The 24336-nt window shown below is 33.8% G+C and overlaps 1 protein-coding gene across 1 annotated transcript in view; it reads right to left on the reverse strand.

Moving 5' to 3' along the window:
• AGMO (alkylglycerol monooxygenase) overlaps positions 1-24336 on the reverse strand; it is a 328631-nt gene that overhangs the window by 148326 nt on the left and 155969 nt on the right. Inside the window, exons 9-12 of the mRNA XM_030857150.2 lie at positions 22654-22788; positions 21071-21187; positions 8218-8300; positions 2135-2240 (exon numbers count right to left, since the gene is read on the reverse strand). Of these exons, the coding sequence (XP_030713010.1) occupies positions 2135-2240; positions 8218-8300; positions 21071-21187; positions 22654-22788 (441 nt within the window). The remainder of the gene's footprint in view (positions 1-2134; positions 2241-8217; positions 8301-21070; positions 21188-22653; positions 22789-24336) is intronic.

The raw sequence follows: 24336 nt of genomic DNA on the forward strand, positions 1-24336 counted from the left end.
AGTTTATTCCTTTACAGATGAGGAAGTTAAGGCCAAGAATATTTAAGTGATCAAATAACTGCCCAAGGACACACCGAAAGTAAGTTCCTGAGCCAGGAATCAAATTCAGACAATATGGCTTCAAAGCTCAAGTCCTAACATTCGCTTTCACCTACTGACTAATTTAAGTAAACAGATAGTGTTTCACCCCTAGAGTTCATCACCCTCAAAAGGTGGACACACTACACTGCCCTTGACTATCCCACCATCACAAACCCCAGTGTTTTTTGTAACTATTCCTTTTCACGTTTGCAACATGGACAACTTAAAGAACCTACATTCTCTCTTTGTTCTGGAGCATTTAAGATAAACTACCACAATATACCCAAGAGTAGGTTCATTAAATGGAATTACTCTCCTTCATGCCTCCAATTAGAAGGCCTTCCCTCATATAAAATGTGAAAATGCTATTTTTTTATTTTTAAGGTTTTTTTTTTTGCATTTATATTACTAAACTTCATTAAACATGTACAATTTATGCTTCTTTATTTTGATTTTAGGTTGTAACCTCAAGAAACAAAATACATGTAGACATATTAACTTTAATTAATGCCTATTTAAATATATATGTTAGATTAGATGATATCCAAGATCCTGGTACTAAGATTTAATACTTCATTTTTTTTAATTTAGATTTTTTAAAAATTGGAAATATATTTACATGGTTCAGAAATTTTAAGGTACCAAAAAATATTAACTTAATGAAGAATCTTCCCCCTATTCTTTTCTTCTAGTCACACAATTCACTTTCCCACAGGCAACCACGTGTAAGGATCTTGTTTATATTTCTGTATACATTTACATACATGTAAAAATATTTGTACATTTATATGCATATAACTCCCCTTCTTCATTTTTATACTTATATGCCTTGTGTGGTAGCATACTTCACAGATTCTCCTGTTTCAAGTTTTATTCTCTTTCTTTCTCTTCCTCTCTTTTCCCCTCTCTCTCTCTCTCTCTGTTTAATATATACACACATGATGCAGCAAGATCAAATATATATGTATTTTTTATAAATGCTCCATACTGGTATTAAAAACTTTGCTCTTTCCATTGGTAAATGCATATTCTACTTTGTGAGTGAACCACAAAATTTAAGCAGTTCCCTATTAATGGCTATTAGGTTGTTTTCAGTCATTCCCTTACAAATGACTAACTTTGCGTATACATTAGTTTGCACACGTGTGAGCGTATCATTTGTGTAGCACAAATTCCTTGGAGTGGAATGCTGGGTCAAAGGGTATGAGTATCTGTAATTTGATAAGTATCACTGAATTGTCTTACAAAGCGTCTGTCCCAACTTATAATTATTACACACTTATGAAAGTGTCTCTTTCAGTTTTCCATTAACACTGGAGAGAATATTAGCATCTATGTTTCATGCTTAAATAAGGTTACACAATGCACATTCCGAGGATGTTGGCGGGTTGCTCAGCACCAAAGTTAAACAATATAACCCTTGATTTAAAAGAATAAAACCATGTCCATTAAAACAATAGTGATGAGAATTATGTTTTTTAACAGTTATCTAAGATTCAAAATCATAAATATGAATGCAAAAGTTCAGTGTTCTTGGAAGATAAGTTTTAATCCTAACAGGTCAAATTAAACATATTTTTCAGTTGTAGAAAAATCTCAATTACATTAATGATTTTATTTCTATAGAATTATTAACTCTCGTAAGTAATTAACAAAACATCCTAGTCACAATTTTCACTTTAACAGCCTAAAAAGAAAAATCTCAAATGGCAGAGACTCTGCCAAGAACTTTTTGTAAAGTCACTTCTACCACTTGTTGAGAAACAACTACATGGCCTATTTTCTTTATAAACATCATGCAATGCAATTTGTCCAACCACTTTATGAAGGTTAATAGTATCCATCCAAATTCAGAGACCAAAAAACTGAGACTCAACAATATTAACTAGCTCAAGGTGACACAACAAAGAAGTACTGGCAAGTAAGTGAATGGGTAAAAATTTCCCACAAATACTAGTCACAAAATAAATAGACAAAAACATTGTTGAATGAATGAATTAAATATGCAACAGATGTTTAATCCTGCTATAGCTACCTAAAGCAAGTATCTTACCTCAAAAGCAAATGACAAAGAAGGGATGAAAGACTTCAGATGACCCAATCTACACAGCATTAGGAACACCAAGCAACGGAAAGTTTCCAGAACAGCTGCCTTAGGTCTGAAATAAAATGTCATTTACATGCATTAGCTTTATTTTGTTTTGTTTTGTTTTGTTTTGTTTTGCGGTACGCGGGCCTCACTGTTGTGGCCTCTCCCGTTGCGGAGCACAGGCTCCGGACGCATGTGGGATCTTCCTGGACCAGGGCACGATCCTGTGTCCCCTGCATTGGCAGGTGGACTCTCAAACGCTGCGCCACCAGGGAAGCCCTACATGCGTTAGCTTTAAATATGCTCTTTATTACCTGGTATAATTAATAGAGTGATATACACTTATTTTAATTTTCAAGAAACACATAGTATTTTAATATATTTGAGGAGCATGTGCCTCTGAAGCTGCTTGAAAAAAGGCATTAAACTAAGACACATAATGCATCTTTTAAAGAAAATCTATTCTTTATCAATTTATTGCTTAGTTTGAGAATTGCTGAATTAGGGTGAAACATTTTCAACTAATAAATAAAATATTAGACAACTAAATTTCTAGGGTTTCAAGACTAGACTCCCCTCACTGACCCAATACCTTCAAACTTCATTCATTTAATAAATGACTTCTTAGGAGGACTGACATAGTTAACGACAGTACTCTAAAATAATGAATGCTCGAATTAGGAAATATTGGGAACATGACAATGTGTAGTTAAGTCTAACATGATAGGCAGCATAGATCTTTATTAATTATTTTGTGATGAATATTTTCGTTATATATAGTATTCTTGAAATTCAAACTCTAACATATAAAATAGGTATATGTATTTAAAATGGAGTTGAGGGTCACACAGATAGGCATTTATAAATTGCCTTATAATAATAGGAATGAATAGCTACTTTATCGGATTAAAATACACTTCATATAATAGTCAACCAACATTTATTGTATAATTAAATATTTTCATAAAAGACAAATGGTATTTTTATGTAAGGTGAATTTTCTAATAAAATATTATTGAATTAATGTCATTATAATAAAGTTATATTTTATTTAGTTAATTTAGAATATAGAGGTAAAGAAAGAAGTATAAAAAAATCTAAAATAGTGTATTTATTAAGCTTAAAAAATTCTTCTGCCATCAATTATGACATGTTGTGGACTTCCCTGGTGGTGCAGCTGTTAAGAATCCGCCTGCCAATGCAGGGGACATGGGTTCGAGCGCGGGTCCAGGAAGATCCCACATGCCATGGAGCAACTAAGCCGGTGCGCCACAACTACTGAGCCTGCGCTCTAGAGCCCACGAGCCACAACTACTGAGCTCACATGCCACAACTACTGAAGCCCGTGCACCCAGAGCCCATGCTCTGCCACAAAAGAGTAGCCACCACAATGAGAAGCCTGCTCACCACACCGAAGAGTGGCCCCCGCTCACCACAACTAGAGAAAAGCCTGTGTGCAGCAGTGAAGACCCAATACAGTCCAAAATAAATAATAAAATTAAAAAAAAATTATGACATGTTGTTTCTATAAAATTGAATATAACATTTTTGTGCAAAAATAGACAACACATTTCTACCAAATAATTTAAACTCAGTTAAAACAGAGTGACAGTTTATGATTCATTTGCATCCAAGTAATGTGATTTTTGTGTATGTGAAAAAAATGTTAAGAAATTTTTTCCCTTGTAAAATAATCTTATTTCATTACTGTAAACTATTATTTTTTAAATTGATATTTGGGTAATATTCAGTGATAAAACAGAAAATAAAATTTCTAATTTAAAACACATTTATTTTTATTAATTCTGTTCTATCGTTTACTGTTTAACTTTATATTGTGAAATGAAACATACATAGGGAGAAGTACGCAAAACAGAAATATGCAGCTCAATGATTTTCAACAAATAAACAACCATATAACCACTACTCAATAGCAACCCCCCCAAAGACATCTCACCTCCTCAATACTTCCACCCTCCCTCTGTTGCAAAAAGAATCACAACCTGTTAGTTTATCATTTATGCTAATCATACCATTTCTTGCTCTCTTTTACTTATATTTTTATTGCTTTAGCATAAATTTCTAAAAACTGTTCTTTTTTTTAAAAACTGTTCTTTACTCATCTTTTTTTTTACTTTTTGTAAATGAAATTATATTGTCTGCACCTTTTTGTATTTAGCATCTTTCAATCAGTGTTGTTAGTGAGATACATCTACGATTCTGCATGCAGCAGTAGGTCATTCTTCACTTGTGCCTAGTATTCCACTGTGTGAACCTATGAATATTCATGCATCCATTCACCTTGTGAAGGACATTTGGATTGTTGGCCACATTTGTTTATTAGGAACAATGCTTTCTGAACATTCTTTCACGTGATTTTGGGGTGCATTGTTAGTATATATCTGGAATTGAATGGCCACGTTATAAGGTATGTGTGTGTATATACACACACACACACACACACACACACACACACACACGCACATATTCAAATTTAGTAAAATTCTCAAACAGTTTTTCAAATTAGGTATCACAATATAAACTGCCTCCTTTAGGGTGTGAGCATTCCAATAGGTGGTACTGTCAATTCTTTTAATTTTAGCCATTTGTGATACAAGGTCTTTGTTGCTTATAAAAATTGGCAAATACCATCTCCTACCTGAGAATTTTACTTTTGTACTGTCTTAATAAGAGTTAATTTTTGAAGAACTGACTTTCATAATATTATTCTAATCTAATTCATCAGTTTTGTCTATGTGATTAGGGATTTCTGTGAACCATTTAATATTTTTACCTACTCCAAGGTTATAGAGATATGTTACTATACTATCTGCTGGAATCTGTACTGGCTTTCCTCTCACTTTTAAATCTGCAATCCCCTGACCCCAGAACTAATTTTTTATGGTGTGAAATATTTGTCAAGTTTATTTTTCTTATTCCTATGTGGAAATTCAGTTTTACTAAGACCATTTATTGAAAAGATAGCATTTTCCCATGGCTGTGCAGGGACACCTTTGTCACAAATCAAGTCCATATATATGCATAGATCTGTTTCTAGGTTCTCTGTTCTAATCTTTGTGCCAATAAAACATGTCTAATTACTGTAGCTTTATAATAAATCTTGATAGCCAGTAACTCAACTCCTGCCATTGTAAAAAATTCTCAAGATTGTGCTGGCTATTATTGGGCCTTTGCATTTCCATATACATGTATTTTAGAAAGGTCCTGTCAAATTCCACAAAGAAGAGACCTTTTATAATTTTAATTCAAATTGCACTGAATATGTAAATCAACTGCTGAAATTATAATCTTTACAATATTGTGGATTCTAATTTATGAATAGTTATCTCTCCAATTTTAAAAATTCTTTATTTTTCACAGTATTTCAATAGTTCTATAGTGTAGTTTAGAGATTTTGTACTCATTTTTTTAGGATTGGTTTTTCTTGGTATTTGATATATCTGATGCTATTGCATAAAGTTTTATATTTCCTAGTACATAAAAATATCGTTGATGATAATTTCTTTAAAACTTTTCTGAAATGCATCCATTAATTTGAATAAATTCCCTATAGATTCCTTAGATTTTCTAACTAACTCACTAATTAGCTTTTAGATTAACATAAATTAATTTTCTAATTAATTTATTAATTCCTTTCAAATCCTTATGGCTTTTCTCTTTCCTTTCTCCACTGACAGTTTCCAGCCCAGTGTTAAATAATGAGCATATCTAACTGCTTCTCAGTTTCAAAGGAAAATTTTCAACATTTCACTATCAAATGTGAAGCTTGCTATAGAAATTTGTATAAACAGTTTTTACTTCACCTACATTTTTGCTGGATATAGAATTACAGGTTAGCAGTAATTTCCTCTCAGCACTTTAAACATATCATTTCATTCTCTTCTGGCTTCCTTTGTACAACGACATACCTATATCTCAGTATGAGTTCCTAAATAAGGCCAGAGGCAGGGGAGACTTTATATAAATATATACAATAAGAATAGCTTAATGTATCATAGGATATATTGTGATAAAATCAATAGCTTGCTTATTTGGCCTATTTATTTGTATCCATGGAAACAAAAAAATCTTCATTAAAAACATAAAACTATGCTATTGTTATTGGCTGACTGATAATTTTACTACGTATATGGAACCAACAGAACTGTGATCTTTAAAACGTGATCCTGATTCTTTGGATCTGGGTAATTATTTCAGATTATCTTGTGACTCAGTTTTTCATTTTCTTTTCTTATGGCTTAGTATGCCTTTTATTTCTAATATAGAAAAGTAGGGATGGATAGAAAGCCAAATAAGTTAAATTATAAAATAAACACAATTTTTAAACTATAGAAGGAAATACGTTTAAAATTCTACACACTGTTTACATATGACTATGTGAAGTGTGCCAGCCGCATCACTCTACCAAATGTTTATAGCGAAGGCATACTGTACACAGCTCCATTAACCATTTGGACCTGCATCTTGATGAAACTTCAGAATCTACTCATATTCCAGAGCAGCTATTAAGCATTTCTTAGGAAAGTGACATGATATTCAATATAGATTAAATGTATGTTTACTGGACTTTTACATTTAAAATTTCCTGAAAGTAATCTGGTTATTGGTTACCTACTTGAAAAACAATTACACTACAACGATGATAAGATTTCAAGAATGACTGAGCTTTTTTGCCATTTTTCACTGTTACATGTAAATTCTATAATACGTGAATTCCGGGGTCATATTGCTTGGGTTTGTGTTCTGTCTCTTAGTGTTCTTCTGTCTGACTTTCATAACCTGTAAAATGGAGTTTAGAGTAATTCTTATCTTAAAGTGTTACAAGAAATAATTAAGCATTCTGTGGCACATATTAAGTACATAAGTATTGGTATTAGTATTAATTTTAATGATTGATAAATACTAAGCAATAACAAGTGGGTGTTTTGCTATGTACCTTCAGCCATAAAAGCAATTTAAAATTGTTCAAGTGAATGTATTTTCTGGCCAGAGTAGTATTTGAAACTGGATTCATTAAATACTATGCTGTGTGAGGGTAAAGGACATAAACTTTAAATATGCAGTTGGCCCTCCATATTCATGGGTTCTGCATCTCAGATTCAACCAACTGCAGATGAAAAAATATTTTTTTAAAAATTCCAGAAAGTTCCAAAAAGCAAAACTTGAATTTCCCACTGCCAGCAACTATTTACATAGCATTTATATTGTATTTACAACTATTTACATAGCACATACATTGTATTAAGTATTATAAGTAATCTAGATAGATGATTTAAATTTATGGGAGCATGTGCATAGGTTCTGTGCAAATACTATGACATTTTTTTTTCTTTTTTGTTGTTTTGTGTTTTGTTTTGTTTTGTTTTTTTGGCGGTACGCGGGCCTCTCACTGTTGTGGCCTCTCCCGTTGCGGAGCACAGGCTCCGGACGCGCAGGCTCAGCGGCCATGGCTCACGGGCCCAGCCGTTCCACGGCACGTGGGATCTTCCCGGACCAGGGCACGAACCCGTGTCCCCTGCATCGGCAGGCGGACTCTCAACCACTGCGCCACCAGGGAAACCCTACTATGCCATTTTACATAAGGGACTTGAGCATCTGCAGATTTTGGTATGGGGGTGGGCGGGGCTAGGTCCTGGAACCAATCTCTTGCCAATACCGAGAGACAACTATATATACACTTAGGTGTATATTGTGAACTGTTCAATAGCAAAGGAAAAATAAATAATTTTTAGGTTTTATTATATACTCAGAGTTATACTCTATGTTTTGCTGACTTAATCACTATATTTTATAAGTTTTCTTAATATACTTGAAAAACCTAAATTTCACTTAAAGGGCTATTTAAAATGGACCTTTGATTTAAAACCAGACAAACCACTACTCTGTCTCATTTAAAATGAAGGTGTGAATTTGTAGTTTCAACTTTATTTTTTTAATAACAAACACTTGCTGAATTTCAAAATTTCACATATATTTTTAAAACCACATTATAAAGTTACATAAAATGAAAGAATTTCACTTCTTACCTTTGATCCAGAAGAAATCCAATGGAGGTCAAAGTCAGGATAATGAAGCAAGCCCTCAGAAGGAGAGTGACCTGTGATAGTACCTGTCAAACAAACACAGAGACCAACGGATCTTTAGATGAGTCATCCAAAGGAGCATCAGAATTTAAAGCTGACAATAACAGACTCAATTTTATTTTATGTTATACCATTTGTTACTGACATTTTTCAAGAAGGTTGAATATGCAGAGAACATTTTGGTTTTCCTAATGTCATTTAGTTATCTTGTTGGACACTTAGAGAATGAATTAGACAATTCTAATGATGTTTTGCTTAAAGTGTTCTTTCTAATAATTCTCCTTTGAAGTTTTGGCTTTCGTAATTCTTTGAAACACTTACGCCTCCACATATGGAGAAATCACTTACATTTTTATGAATAAATATCACATTTCAATGGTTATTTTTAATATCACCAATTCTTCGTGGTTTCAAACCCAAAAGTGTCTTTAATAAAGAAAATATTTAAAGGAGAATATGTTATGAGTGCAAACACATACATGAAAGAAATTATGCACATCCACTCACATTTTTATTTGATGAAATCTGTATGTTCCTCTGTACATGTCAAGGGTCCTTTTTTGAATTAGTTACAAAAACCACATATTTCTTTGTTATAATTATAAATTAATTATGCATTTTGTTTACAAGTAAAAATGTAATAATATTTATTGAGCACCTACTATTTTATAGCTTCCATGCTATGTGTTTCACACATGCTAATTCTTTTCATATTCCTAACAAACTTGCAGAGTAGGTATCATCATATATGCTTTACATGTGAAAAAACAAAGCTGGAATCAAAAGATGAAGTAACTTTTCCAACATCACACAGAAATAAATGATGCCTCTGAAATTCAAAACAGACCTACCTGACCCTTAAGTGTGACAATGGTAGAACACATATGAGCAACAAACTTAAAGAGGGCAGAAGCAGAGACCTATACTGAAGTTACATAGCTCACGTTAGGGCCAGATGGTTATCACTTCAGATTGAGAGTGGATCAGTAAAAGCAAGGAGTTAGATGCACAGCCAATGGACGATTTCCCTACTCACTGATGGTATTTATGTTTCACCTTTATGAGAACACCGAAGGTTGTTTTACGTTGGCTAAAACAGTGATTGAACGCTCTCTCTTTTTTCTTTTTCCTGAAATAACTAGAGGTAATTTCAAGTCATTACTAACTAATATACACACCTACAACTAAGTAGCATCTGTCCAAAGTTATAAACAAATGTTACCAATTGCAATTGCTGCTCACATCCAATATCTCAGTTCCGTATCATCTTCTAAATCAGCGCTGTCTCTAATGGCCAACTTTTTACACCTCCCTAGTTACTTTCTAAATGCCTACAATGGCACCCAGAATTGCCAAGGGGCTTTAACCCTCCAGGACAATAGTTTAGTAGAAGAGTATTGTTGAGTGGTCAAAAAACTGAATAAAGAGTGTCAGAATGTTTAGGAATATGGAGACAGTGCTGGACATCAGATATAGGATAAGGAGTTCAGTGAACTCCAGAACGTTTGAATGGAGAGCAGGAGAGTACTATTTGGGTATGTGGAATTCCATGGTGGCTGCTTTGGGACAGTAAAGCAGAAAAACAAAAACAAAAACAAAACAAAACAAAAAACACACCAGAAAAATATTTTCTTGGTGGTAGAGGTAACTAGGTGTGCTTGAGTAGATTAATGTTTGCTTAGGGGAACTATTTTGTCTCTAAAGAAAAATGCTTCTTACACCATTATTGCTTCTTTTTGATCTTTTAGGGAAAAATTAATATGGAAGGGAGAAATGATTTGTGCCCCAAACCTATAGCATGATTTTAAATGCTCTATAAGAATGCAGCGCTTGAAATTATTTGAACCTATTAGCCATGTAACCAGTCAAATTGTTCAGCATTTCTAAGCCTCTCTTATGTGTTCAGTACATCTGAAATAAAATATGAGTTTGGCAAATACTATAATAAAGTACTTAGAAGAGTGCTTGGCATAAAGTAAGAAGTCAATCCGTGATATGATGATTATCATTGTTATTATATTCAGGCTATACTAATTTTCTAAATGGCTCTTAGGCTAATCTTAATTAATTACAATAAGTTAAGGAAGCACAAATAAAAGGTTTATTAGCTCTTTCAAATATCATAGGAAATTCAGAGACAGGACAAAATATATTTTTTGTTTTGGTTAGGGAATTTATGATACCTGGACAGAAAAGAATAAAGAACTCCTCTCTCCACAAATTGCTTCCTGGCTAATGGTGTCTGAGTGAAAACCAACTTAATACAGCTATCTGGCTGCCTAGTGAAGCTTCTACTTGGCTATTACACATCTGAAACTTAGCCTGCCTAAAACCCTGTATTTGATTTCCTTCTCCACACCACACGCTCCCCACTTCTCTTCGTTTTAGGGATGGTACCCACAGTTTTTCATTTGCTCAAGCCCAAAACCCATAACTCATCCTTGACTCTTTCTCTCACTGTCTACTTCTAATACATCAGCACTATATTTGAAATACATCCAGAATAAAGATATTTGCTACAAACAGCACACACAAAAAATACCATGTTTCACCCCCAACATTATCTCTACTATATTAAAATACCCTCCTAACTGGTCTCTCTGATTCTAAATTGTGTGTCCACCTATCCTGGCTTCCCTCCCCTGGTATGTAGCCAGAGCTATCTCTTTAACACTAAGTCATTAGTTTTAAACTAAGTCATATTATATCATTCTTATGTTCTAAATCCCCCAGGAACTTGAAATCTCAGTAAGAATAAAGCTCAGAGTCCTTACTCTGGCCTCTACACAACATACCCACTATTATCATATAATTCCTGAATCATTTCTGTCTTTCATTCTTATGTGACGTCAGAAATTTTGCTCTTCCTTGAATATGACAAACATCCTTCCCATTCAAATCTGTTTCATCTGTCTCTTAGGCTTGAAATGACTTCCCACAGTGACCCTTATGGTTTATTCCTTCATTCCATTCAGGTAACTACTGCATGCCCTTGTTCATCCTGTATAAAATAGTACTTCTCCACAATGCTCTATAACCTTATTCTGTTGTATTTTCCTCCATACAACTTATCACGCCCATACACTTATACATTTGCTTGTTTGTTCATTCTCTAGCTGTGTTGTCTGTCTTCTCTCACTCCCTAAGAGAGGTTTTATCTTTTTATTCACTATTATATCCCAAGTACCTAGGACACTGCCCAGCACATAGTAGCTAATATGGTTTTTGAATGACTGACTGAATTATTGAATTATTTTACATTTGTGTTTATTATTCATACCTTTAATATAATTCTAATTGGCTTAATAAATAATTTAATATCACAACATTAATATTTAATTTAATATCAGTATTCTAGTCCTTAAAATTAAAATTTAATAATTTAATATACTAAATGCTTGTGTTAAATATTTAAAACATTAAATACTTTAATATTTCTATGTTTAATTTCTTAAAGAACAAAACTGTCCTAAAACTGTTTGAGTTTAAAGGAAACTAAGATTACCAGAAGAAGAAATCCAATATTGAACACATGCTTCCTTTAGAGTCCATTTTCCTATGAAACTCTTAAGTTTTTCCATATTACATCCTTTGATAGGCTAATCAGTTGATCTTCTCTGACTTCTGCACATTCATTCCATGAATATGTATTGAGCATTTGCTAGAGCTGTGGTAAATAGGAGTTTAAGAGAGTGAGCAAGAAAGACAAAATCCCTGCCTAGAAATCACACTACTTTAATCCGTGCTGGTAGGACCATAGTCCAGCTACACTAGAGCAAAATGGAGGGAAAAATAGGGCTTCCCTGGTGGTGCAGTGGTTGAGAGTACGCCTGCCGATGCAGGGGACACGGGTTCGTGCCCTGGTCCGGGAAGATCCCACATGCCGCGGAGCAGCTGGGCCCGTGAGCCATGGCCGCTGAGCCTGTGCTCCGCAGCGGGAGAGGCCGTGAGAGGCCCGCGTACCACAAAAAAAAAAAAAAAAAAAAAAAAAAACGAGGGAAAAACAGAATAGACTTTATAGACTTTGACCCCTGTAAATACTTAGCCTCCTGTCTTTTAAACAAGATGTGAAATGACATGAAGCTTGTTAATTTTTTATAACAGTACAATTTCATTTTTCATTGGGTTTACTACCATTTTACACCATTCACTGCTAGTATATCTTTCATGTAAGATATTGCTGTCCTAAAGTGCTAAAATGGAATTATTCTAAATTAGGCTTTGAATATATTATAAGTCTTTATCACAAAAAATGAGAAGGTCCATAACTATAAAAAGCTTATGAAGCAAGGAATTAATTTGCCTCCTTTAAAATTATCTTTCAAATCCCAAGCAGTTTGGTAGCTCTTATTTCCATAGGTTTCTCAGTGCGGGAATTGCTGTCCAAATTTTTATGCTTGAAAAAAGCAAACATCCCTGCAACTTTAAGTAGATGAGAAAAAATACTCATGAGGCAACGTTAACTACATAGGAACTCAAAAATTACAATTACATGTTTGATGCAATGTTGCTTAAACAATTAATGAAGGTGTGAGAAGTCCTCCCTTTGCCCACAGGTATATAAAGAAGAAAGCCTTTTTCTTCTCCAATGGGGATATCACCCTCTTACTATTCCACAGAAAAATTCTGGTGATCAACATAATTACCTTTCATGTTTTCCCACCCGACAAATCTCACAAAGGGAAATATCAGACCCATACACTATGTCCTAAAATAATAGTAAGTGTCTGTATGCATTCTTTTTTAAAGAACTTTGTGTATTGTCAGAGGTAATTTGATAATATTTTCCATAGTTTTATTATAAGGATTTAGCAATGAAAATGTCTTGATTTTACTGTATCAGGGTTGTGCATTTTTAGGATTTTCAGAAAAGATCTACTAAAGTCATTATTTTGACTCAAAATGTTCACCTTCCCAAACATCTGTAAAATAAGGTCAAAATTTTCCTAATACTTAAGTGTCTGTAACCTCTGATGTGAAGGCAGAAAATCTGGTTTGGGGCACACTTGCTCTGCTACCTCATCGTCCCTGTGACTCTGATGGCTCCTTTTAGATACCTTGTGCTGAAACCTAAGGCTTGAAGATGCTTCCCAGTATTACAACATAGACACAGGAACAGAGCTCAAGGTGATATAAAGCAATTTGTAATTCTATATGGATCTCAAGAATCTATATTGAAATAAGATCCTGTTTTTTAAAAAATGTATAACAGTATTGACTATATTTTTTTCCAATATTTTCAGAATGTTTGGTTACTGTTGAAGCATACATAAGGAAATATAATTAGAATGAACATTTTCTATAATTTCAAACAAGAAGCAAACTAAATAAATATATCAAAGGTGAAAATATATTGCCTAAAATGTATAACAAATATATAGTTCAGAAGCACTGAATTGGTATGGAATAGTGAGTTTCTACAAAAATGTGTAAGAAATAAAAGCAAAAAATTTTATTTTAAAAACTTTAAGTAACATAACTTGAAGAATAGTTATGTTGTAGTCATATTTCAATCTATGATTCCATTCTGTTAATAATGAATGTGCACCCAACTAAATAGAGAAACAAGGATTGATTTTCCCTCCCACTTGAAAACAAAACAAAACAAAGCAAAACAACATATCTGAAACAATTGTTTTCAAGACCCTGGACACCAGGCAACAAAGGTCAGTGATCCCAGGGAAACGGGATACAAATGACATGACCCCTCACTATTGCTCCAGGTTACTACCTTGAGAGAGTTTCTATGCTGCCACACAGAGGGAACTCAGAGGGGCCTGGTGGACTCCCTGATTTGAGGAGATGGAGCTGGGATTTGGGAGAAGTCAGGGAGGCTATTATTTGGAAAAGAGTACCAAAGAGGAGAGAGCTGCATAGACAGAACTCTATTCATCTGCAGCGGGTGCCCATCAAGTCTCGTATATCAGCTCATACATGTGAGGAGACTATCAAAGGTTAGAAAAGGACTAGAGCTTGCAATGCCCAGAGCTCACAACAGGGCCAGCTAGAGTACAAGTTCCCATCAGCCAGACTGGACAGCCTCATGATTCACTGGGCATTGGGTAGAGAAATCTGTGCATTGACATATATACAATGGAATATTACTCAGCCATATAAAGGAATTAAATTGAGTTATTTGTAATGAGGTGGATGGACCTAGAGTCTGTCATACAGAGTGAAATAAGTCAGAAAGAGAAAAACAAATACTGTATGCTAATGCACATATATGGAATCTAAAAATTTGGTACTGATGAACCTAGTGGCAGGGGAAGAATAAAGATGCAGATGTAGAGAATGGACTTGAGGACACAGGGGTAAGGGGAAGCTGGGACGAAGTGAGAGAGTAGCATTGACATATATACACTACCAAATGTAAAATGGATGGCTAGTGGGAAGCTGCTGCATAGCACAGTGAGATCAGCTCAGTGCTTTGTGATGACCTAGAGGAGTGGGATAGAAGGGTGGGAGGGAGGCTCCAGAGGGAGGGGATGTGGGGATATATGTATACTTATAGCTGATTCACTTTGTTGTACAACAGAAACACAACATTGCAAAGCAATTATACTCCAATAAGGATATAAAAAAAAAAAACTGTGCATTGAGATTTTGAGTTTCCAAAGCTGAATTAAAGTATCTAATTTTTACATATTTTTAATAAGTCAAAATGAGATCTTAATTCAAATTATAAGCAGTTCATGGTTGGTTGTATTTATTATATGATAGCTTTTAAAAGAGCTGCCTGATGCTAAACAAATTTTGAGACAGTACTAATAGTATGAAGATATATTTAACTTCACAGTTAATATTTCATTATTTGATGCAAATGGCATTTTTAAATGTTCAATTTCCCACTTTATTATATTTCAATATAGTGGACAAAAATAGATTTTTCACAGGAATTCACAGTGATCACTTTTCTAAGTTCCCAAAGTCTATGCTTATTAGACAGGTAGCTTTGGTAAATATCCTTCCTTTACTAATACACATTTATTACATTCATTTCATGGATTTAAATTATAATTGATGCTCAATTTAGCTCACATTTCTTTTTTCATATTACTTCAGTTACCACCTAAGAACTTTAGGAAATTAAATTAAATCCCAGTGGGCTGCACTGGAAGAAAACAGTATGTGCTGAATACTGACTTGAGAGGTTTCACGTAGGACCTAAGTTAGATCTAAATTGTGCAAGCGACACTCTCTGTTATGAGAGTACCACTAAATATATTGATTTTTCTAAGGGTCTATTAAAACATGTCAATATGAAAGCATTGGTTACAAAATTTTAGTGCCCATAATGTTTTACAGGGTACAGCAACCAGGGGAATTTAAGACTATAAAAACCTGTTTCCAAATTTATATTGGATATTCTCAGATGCCTCATATTGAAATATATCACCAAATAATCTGGGTTAGACATATCTACAGTAACTTTATTATATATTCTATTATAAGACCCTGTTAAATATTCAAACTGTTTTGAGTGTGTCTATTATTGAAAAGGATAGCATTGCCTTTACAGTTTTACTTTGGAAACATGCTAGTGCGTCCATATTTCCATTTCAAACCCGTATTCATGATATCACCCCATGAGGTGGACCCTGGCAACTGAGGAATTGATTTCCCAAGCATTACTAAACTAAAATCAACATAAAATACTGTGGGTCATATAACTAAACACTATATATTTAAATGTATACATTGCAAGTTTCAGTAAGAAAGAAGTGTGCCTTTTCCACCTTTTTGGTGGCCATCAAATTGCTATTTTGACTCCCAAAGTTATTTATACAGAACTTGCACACATTAAACAAGTAAGTATTTATCTACTCTGGTAAACGCATAAACGGAAAAGGCTGTGGGACTACAGCAGGGTCCGCAATTACACGTCAGCCACAACTTTTCTATGTGATTATTGGCTACAGTGAATCTGGAAAAAAAATATTGCTGTTGGATTTTAATGTCTTCAGATGCTTTTAAACATCCCTGAGACTAGAAAGAAACTATAGAATTTTGCAAATAAGCAACCTTTTTTCCTATTTGTACAGCATGTTTTTAGCAAAGAAAAACATGTGTGGGAAACAAGCAAATGCACTTTTCAAAATTAATTTGTGTCAGGGATGAAGCTGTCTCCAACTCTAATTTTAATTTGAAAAGGATTTCATCACTTGATATTTCTCTTTGTCGACATACCTACATGAGTTTCTCATATAGTTTTTTTACGACAGTGGAAAAATCTTGTGAAAACCATGCTATGAGTTACATATTTTAACATACACCCTGTCTGGCTACATTTTAACCCAAGAAGCACTCACACATGCCTAGACCTTCAAATTCTCTTGGTGAGCTTAATATAAAGGCCTCTACTTCAAAATCAAAATGGGTAAGTTTTCATTTTTATTTCTATGAATTAGGTTAATTTACTTTGAGACTGTATTTAGTACAACTAAAAAAAATTCAATAATGCAAACTGTACTCAGTATTGATCAGTATATCAAGAGTTAGATATTTAGATGTAGATGATATAGCTTTTCTTCTGGCGTTATTCAATTATCTAAACTCTATTAACGCAGGCATATTTTAATCATAACTTAGGTGAACAAATTAAAATAACAAAGTAGTTTAACAAAGTAATCAGTGATGGGTTAATTATGTAATACTTGAAGACATGATTATGAGACCTTAGGTTAAGCAATTAATAAGTCTAACCATTATGGTAGTTTGACATCTACTTGTGCACTGCTAAGAGTGATGTAATCCATGCTGCTTTTAAGAAAGATTTGCTCCTGAAAGAAATTCTTGGGTTCAAACTTTGTCTCTTTTGAAGCTAAAGACAAATGAACCTGCTACAATTTGGAATTGGTGACATTAGTTGTAGTACATGTATGAACCAGCAAATAATAAGCCATTATATATTCTTCCATGATGTTTTCAAAGCATTTCTGGTCACATCATATCCTATTTCTTTTTTTCAGTCCACAAAATGGAAACCAGAATTTAAATCATTGTTTTCTCCTATGATCAGGAATGAGTTTTTCTGTAGTTTAAAAAAAAAACATTGTACTTGCGCAGAGAGAACATGTGAACTTGTCTAGTGTCCAAAATTGGAGTCACTATGTGTAGCAATTTGGGGTTATTAATTTTAAATGCTAAAAACACAAATACATATGGACAATACCAATCGTTAAAGACTTTAAATAATGTTTAAAATTGAAATGGCTTTCTTCAATATATTATCCAATAGTCTCTGCAGACATCTTGTAAACCTATTTTATTTAGTAGGACACACTGTGACATACACTGCTATTTGCCCAACCAGAAAATATCCCCTATATCTTCTATACTAATACTATGCTGATTTTGTCCAGGTATAAGAAAGGGATGTACTCAGAGGCAAAGTGAACCCTTTATCCCCAGGGCATGAATTATGCTTGGTATAATTCATTCATGGTTAATTCATGAACTAGTGTTAGTTATTCTTTCAGTGTGGGCATGTGAATCAGTCCTGAGCAATGAGACATGAAAGGACATTTGCTGAGAAATACTCTGGGACTTTTTTCCCCTCCTTCTTAAGTGAAATTTACAAGATGCTCTAGGAGAACTGAACTTGCTGCCTTTGGTCACAGTGTCAGGACATGATGCCTTGAGTTGCTGTAATTATGATGATGAAAGCCCAGAGAACTGTAGAGAAGCCTTTTTGGAAACTCCACATGTTTGAATTGCTGAACTAATCAATCCTGGAAATACTCACCTCTGAATTTTCAGTTATACTTAAGCCACATTTAATTGGATAATCTGTTTCTTAGAACAGAAGATATCTAATGGACACTCATATCATAGATACTTTAAAATGATATCCTACAGGAAGGTTTATTATGTTACTAAACATTTATGAGTGTTCAAAGAATATTCTTTGAAAAGAAGTTCAAATCACATAGTATTTAGGAGTGAGAAGGATTCATATAGATATAACATTTGTTATTTTTGCCTACTTGAGTCTATTTCCTTTTTTCCAGAAACTATCATCTCAATATGTCTTTCAAGCCTTCCTATCACTGGCCCTGTCCTCGCACTGACAGATTAAATGGTCTGTGATCCAGGCTTGATCACTTTGATGGGTTCAGTGATACCCAGATGAACCCACCCATAACATCAGACTCCAACTCCAAGTTCTCCAACTCCAGAACTTTCACTTCTGGAGTTCCTTGTGTGGAAGTATTTAAAGCTAGAGCTGCTGGTAACCATCTTGCTACCATGAAGGTTGAGAGCCTGTAGGAGAATCTGCTTTGAGAAATGCATAACTGCAGAAAAGAATGAGAAGATTCCTGATGAAGTTACTTGACTCACTGGATCCAGCACTGCCTAAAGAAGAAAAACCCCAGACTCTTCAGTTATATGAGTTAATAAATTCACTCTAAGTTGAATTTCTGTCATATACAACCAAAGAGTCCTTCTTAATACACTCAGTGACCTATTTTGAGTAGACTTATTTATAGAACTCACTGTGCGAGTCATATGGAATACTTAGAATTGTTCCAATAGAATATACTGTGATTTTTACAATGGTATCTAATTATTAAATATAATTCCATAGGCTTTATATATTAAAATTATTTTAAAAAACTTAGACTAATTTTTCTGTGTATATCATTTATTAACTTCTATTACGGAGCTTTCATGGACAGACTGACATCTTTCAATAGCGCTTACTTAATCTTTGAAAAAGGTAATTTATCTTTTTTGAATTCACTGCCTACTAATCCTATTTGTATTCATCTGCATTTTTTCTAGATTCTTGTATTATCTTAGACTTTTTCACACTGTTTTTTATGTCTAAAGATAACTTCTGTTATATTTTTTAATATCATTGTCTGTTCACACTGTATAATGGATACTTTTTTTGCTCTTTTAATGTACTAATTCTCGCTTTAGTTGCCTTTAAACTGCCAACGAAGTCATTGACTTCCTTATGTCCATTATATTTTTGAGTTCTAGAAGTCTAATTTGATTATTTCTAAATGTGTTTCATCATTGTTTCTTGATTTTCCATAATTTCTAATTTCTTTTTAATTTCAACTTTTGCTTTTTCAAATATATTAAATTTACTTAATTTATCTTTTAATTGATTTTATTTTCAAAATCTGTTTTTTTTTGAGGGTATAATTCTGTCGCTTGTTGTTTCTGTTAATGCTTTGTCATAGTGGCTTTCTCCTAGTGTGTTTCTGTGCTTTTTATCTCTCAGTTCATCATCACTGAGACATTACCTGGGGGGACTATGCTGAGACCTGAGTTTGAGGGGATTGCTCTAAGCATGATTTGCATGGGTCTTTTAAACATGAGTCCTAATCTGAGACTACACACTTAGTTTAGGTTTATAAATCAATGGTTAGTGTAAATCCTGGATCCATATCTGAGTGAGAGGTGGTTTGTAGTCAAAAATTCTCAGGGAAGGCTTTTTTCTGCCTCCTCAAAGCCAAGTCCAGTATGGGTAAGTTTCCTTTTTACGTTTCTTTTTCTCATCCTCCTCCCCCTCCCCTTGCTGAGAGTATTTCTTTTGCTTTCAGTTGTTTTACTTGAAGTTTTTTAACTGACTTTCCACCCACGTAGGCTCTCAGCTTTGTTTCGAGTCCCTTAAGGTCTTGATCAACAGAGATTTTTCAGTGCCTGGGAGAGCTGTCAGGAAGAGCACCTCATTGGATTTGCATTTTCTCAACATTTTTAGCCTCTAAGGAGTACCTCAATTTTTTGCCTACTCATCTATGCAGTGTATTTAAAGGTTTTTCTTAAAAATTACATTTTGTCCAGCAATTTTAGGTGTTTGATATGCCTTAAAAAGAAGTAGGTGTATTTAACCCACCATTTTGCTAGAAATGGAAGTCCGCTTTCCCTGTTTCTTTAGAGCGTAAACATTACTCATACAGTGCTGCTATGTGAGGCCTCAACATCCCTGACTCAGTGAGGTTCTTTCATGAGGTACATAATACCTTGGTAACAAAGTGAGATACTGATTTTTCATTCTTCTGTCACCCTATTTTCAATTTCACCTACTTCCAAGTTAGTTACTTTACTATAATTTATGTACCTCTTTGAACTATTGTAAATCCTTTTTGGAAGAATATAATATGAATAAATCTGTGAAACAAAGCAAATATTTAAAAATACCTCTGTTTTTAATCTTTTTATGGTTTACAGTGCATTTTTACATACATTATGCTATTTTTGTTTTCTCCAAAATATAGGCAGTGAGGGTATTCTCATGTTGCCAAAAAATGATTCCCCAGGTGGTAATGCCTGAATCAGAATCCAGATTCTAAACCCTGGTCCAGTGCTCTTGTGCTTCAGGAATATTTCAAATATTTAGAAAGGACAAAATAAATGAAGTTAACTGTACATTGCAAACCCCCTAAACTCAAGTTATCAGGGTATTCTTTAATTGAAGATAAGCATGTTGAAATTGCTATAAAGTCTGCTTTCCCCAACACATTTAATTCTAGCTTCTGAAATACTTCTTTTTATTGTTGAAGAATTTATTTGTGACAAATCATTTCCTACTTATATTTTAGATCAATTATATACCATTTGATGGACATCTTATACACAACACTTTGGATACAATTAATTAACTTACATTAATTAAATTAATTCTAGAAGAATCAGTTTACCTGTTTAAATGTGAGACATTGCCAAAATTCAAAGATTATTACAGAAAAGAATAGAGCACAGCTATAATAGAGCTTATTTTCATCTTCAAAGTGACAGATAACTTTTTCACACTCTATTTAAAATGAGCACCACTTACAGCTTTATCTGTATAGGTCTCTTCATAAAATGTTAGTATCAGAGCAAACTGTACAACTGCATATGTCTTTAATAGCCGAGATGCTGCTGATGAGAAGGGAACTTCTTCCCCCTTGACCTAGGAAGATAAGAAAGAAGCCTTTCCATTATATTGTTCCCTTATCTCTCACATTGAAATTCACACTAAGTGAAGAGGAGATATGCAAAAAGGAATGAAAGGTTTTGCTATCTTTTTTAATCCTCGAAATGACTCTAACGTTTATTACTTTGGATAGAAAAAATGTAAAAATTAGGAGACTTGTTTTTCATTTCAGAAGCATTATGATTCTGATCTACTCTGCTTTATATAGAGCACTGTAAGAATTGATACTGATGATTAACATAAGCAAAATGAACATGTAATATGAAATATGAAAATATGTCCATGATTATACATCAAAGTATAGCAAAAGAGAAAATGGAAGGTGATTTGGGATAGTGTAGATATTCATGCTTCAAAGGCAAATACTGTCTTATTGAAAACAGCTTTCCCAAACTACAGTTTCCCAGAAATAATATAATCCTATCCTTATAATGCAGATTTAGGCATCGATATGATTTTAAAACATTCACTTTGAATTATCTATTGCAAAAAAGGAAAATAATAAATGAACTGTAGCTGACTAGACTTTCTGGAGCTGAAATAAGCAAATTATTTTCACTTTTATCAAGTCAGATCATTGTTATATAACTAACTGTGAACATAACCAAGTGTCTGGAAATTCCAACACAGCAGCTTTCATAAGTGGATGAGAAAATATCCTTATTCAGATCAGGATTTTTGAAAAATAACAATATTCAAATAAAACATATTTCATTTTCTTGAATACTGGCTAATTTTTATACTCATAATTATCTTTCAAATCAACAGTAGCTTATTGTTTCTATATTACTATCAATGACAGTTATTTTGATAAGCAATCTCAATACATATCCTAAATGATTGGAAAGAAATTCCTTTTCCTCCATTTCATAAGAGAAATTCCATATTGAAACTGTATTTTTCATTTGATTTTCAGTGTTTTAAACCTCTACCTTGTTTATTTTTAGTTTTTCATGGGATTTCTGTATTTAATGCTACTACACCACTATGAAATGAATAAAGTTGTAATCTAATCTAATAACCACATCATTTCGGTATGACTTTAGACCTTTTATTCTGGAGACCTCAGTTTTTCATGGACAAAATGAAGGCTCGACTGAATCTTCTCTAAGCCTCTCTGTGACGGATCCATAAGTGTCTGTGTGGTTTCTGCACTACACAAAGGCTCTTGGCTGTGGGTTTGAGCCAAGAAAACCAGCCTCTGCTGCTCTGCCCCAAACCATGCTCCCTAGTAAGAGGCAGTGTCAGTCTGGCAGAAGGCACCCCTCTTAATGGCCCCTAGGTGGTGTCCACTTATTAATTTACACATTACAGGGCTGTATCTGCCTAAGGGAACATCTTTTTTCAGATTTGCATGAAGTCAGCATGTATTACAGGCCGGCTGTAGACCTGACAATATGAAATTAATCTTTGCCATCATCGAATTCATGAACTTTATTTACCTCTGGAATTTCTTCAATCAGTCCAAGTCTTGGTTTACCTGGACCCCATCCTGGTCCTTTAAATATGACAGAAAACTTATTGAAGAATCCAGGTGTGGCCCAGAATGTAGTCCATATGGTAAGTAAATGGTGGAACTAGAAGAATAAAAATATAGTCTATTTAAGATAAGAAAAGACCATAACAAAAAAGATTAAATACATTAAATCATGTAACTTACAAATTATTCTTTAATATATAGGTTATGTATAATTTGCTAATATTGATTAATATGCAATTGCATTATAAATTGAAATTCATTCTATGCATTCTGCATACGTTCACATTTAAATGTGTTCTTGTCAATATTTCTGAAGCTCCACAAAATTATAAACAGGAAATTTAATAATAGGGCAATTGTTTAGAAAATTAGCAAAGAATAAAAAGTGAGTTCAGAGAATTTGCTTCCAATGGATTTAACTAGCAGCCTGTGCACTCGACAGCCACATCTCGCTAAATGGTTTTTAAAGTTGAACATGGAATCACACAAATATTGCATATCTGTTATATATTTTTAAAATAATCTTTTATTTAATGTATTGAATTACAGACAAACACCTCATTTTAAGAAAAAATGTTCAAAACCATTTCTGATGGTAGACCTCTGAGGATTAAATAGATAGACCACATTCTGTAATAGGAAAAGTTTGCTGAGTCAGAAGTTTACCTTGAGGCTTATAGCAGGAATTCACATTCTTTAAATAACACACATTTGATATGTATAAAGTTAAAAGTATGCCCACACATGACAAGGACTCAACAAATACTGGCTATTAGGATAAATAGCTATACATATCATATATATTATAAAAATGTATCATAGGATTAAAAATAATCCTAGATATTGGGCATCAGCTGTTGACTCGAAATGAGTTCTATTATACATGTAGTGATAAATTAATGTAGAAAGAAGTTATGGCTCTATCAGAATTTGTGGTTTCATTGGTATTTTCACTATCTCTTACAGAATTTAAACTGCTAGTATTATAAAAATTGTTTTTAAAATTACTTGAAATATTATAATAAGGAATCTGAAGCAATTAAGCAACAATGTAGGATTTAGCTGAGCAGATTTTAAAGAAAAAGGAAATGTTAGATGGAAACTTATCCTGAGGATTTGCAATAATAATAACATAGAAAATTAATGTTACAACACGCATTAATATACTTACCTGTTTTGTTATTTTAAAAACTGAGTACAAGACTTCCCTGGTGGCAGAGTGGTTAAGAATCCACCTGCCAATGCAGGGAACACAGGTTTGATCCCTGGTCTGGGGACATCCCACATGCCGCAGAGCAACTAAGCCCATGCGCCACAACTACTGAAGCCCATGCGCTCTAGGGCCTGCATGTCACAACTACTGAGCCCACGTGCTGCAACTACTGATGCCTGTGCGCCTAGAGCCCGTGCTCTGCAACAAGAGAAGCCACTGCAATGAGAAGCCCGCGCACCACAGTGAAGAGCAGCCCCCACTCGATACAACGAGAGAAAGCCTGCGCGCAGCAACGAAGACACAACACCACCAAAAAAAAAAAAAAAAAAAGAAAAACCTGACTGAAAATTTACTGCTATCATTCTAGACACAAACCATGAGAATACAGGGCTTTTAAATAAGGAGTACTTTCTCACTTACTTGTTTTCCAAT

The sequence above is a fragment of the Globicephala melas genome, chromosome 9, assembly GCF_963455315.2.
Source record: "Globicephala melas chromosome 9, mGloMel1.2, whole genome shotgun sequence".
Taxonomy (NCBI): Eukaryota; Metazoa; Chordata; class Mammalia; order Artiodactyla; family Delphinidae; genus Globicephala; species Globicephala melas.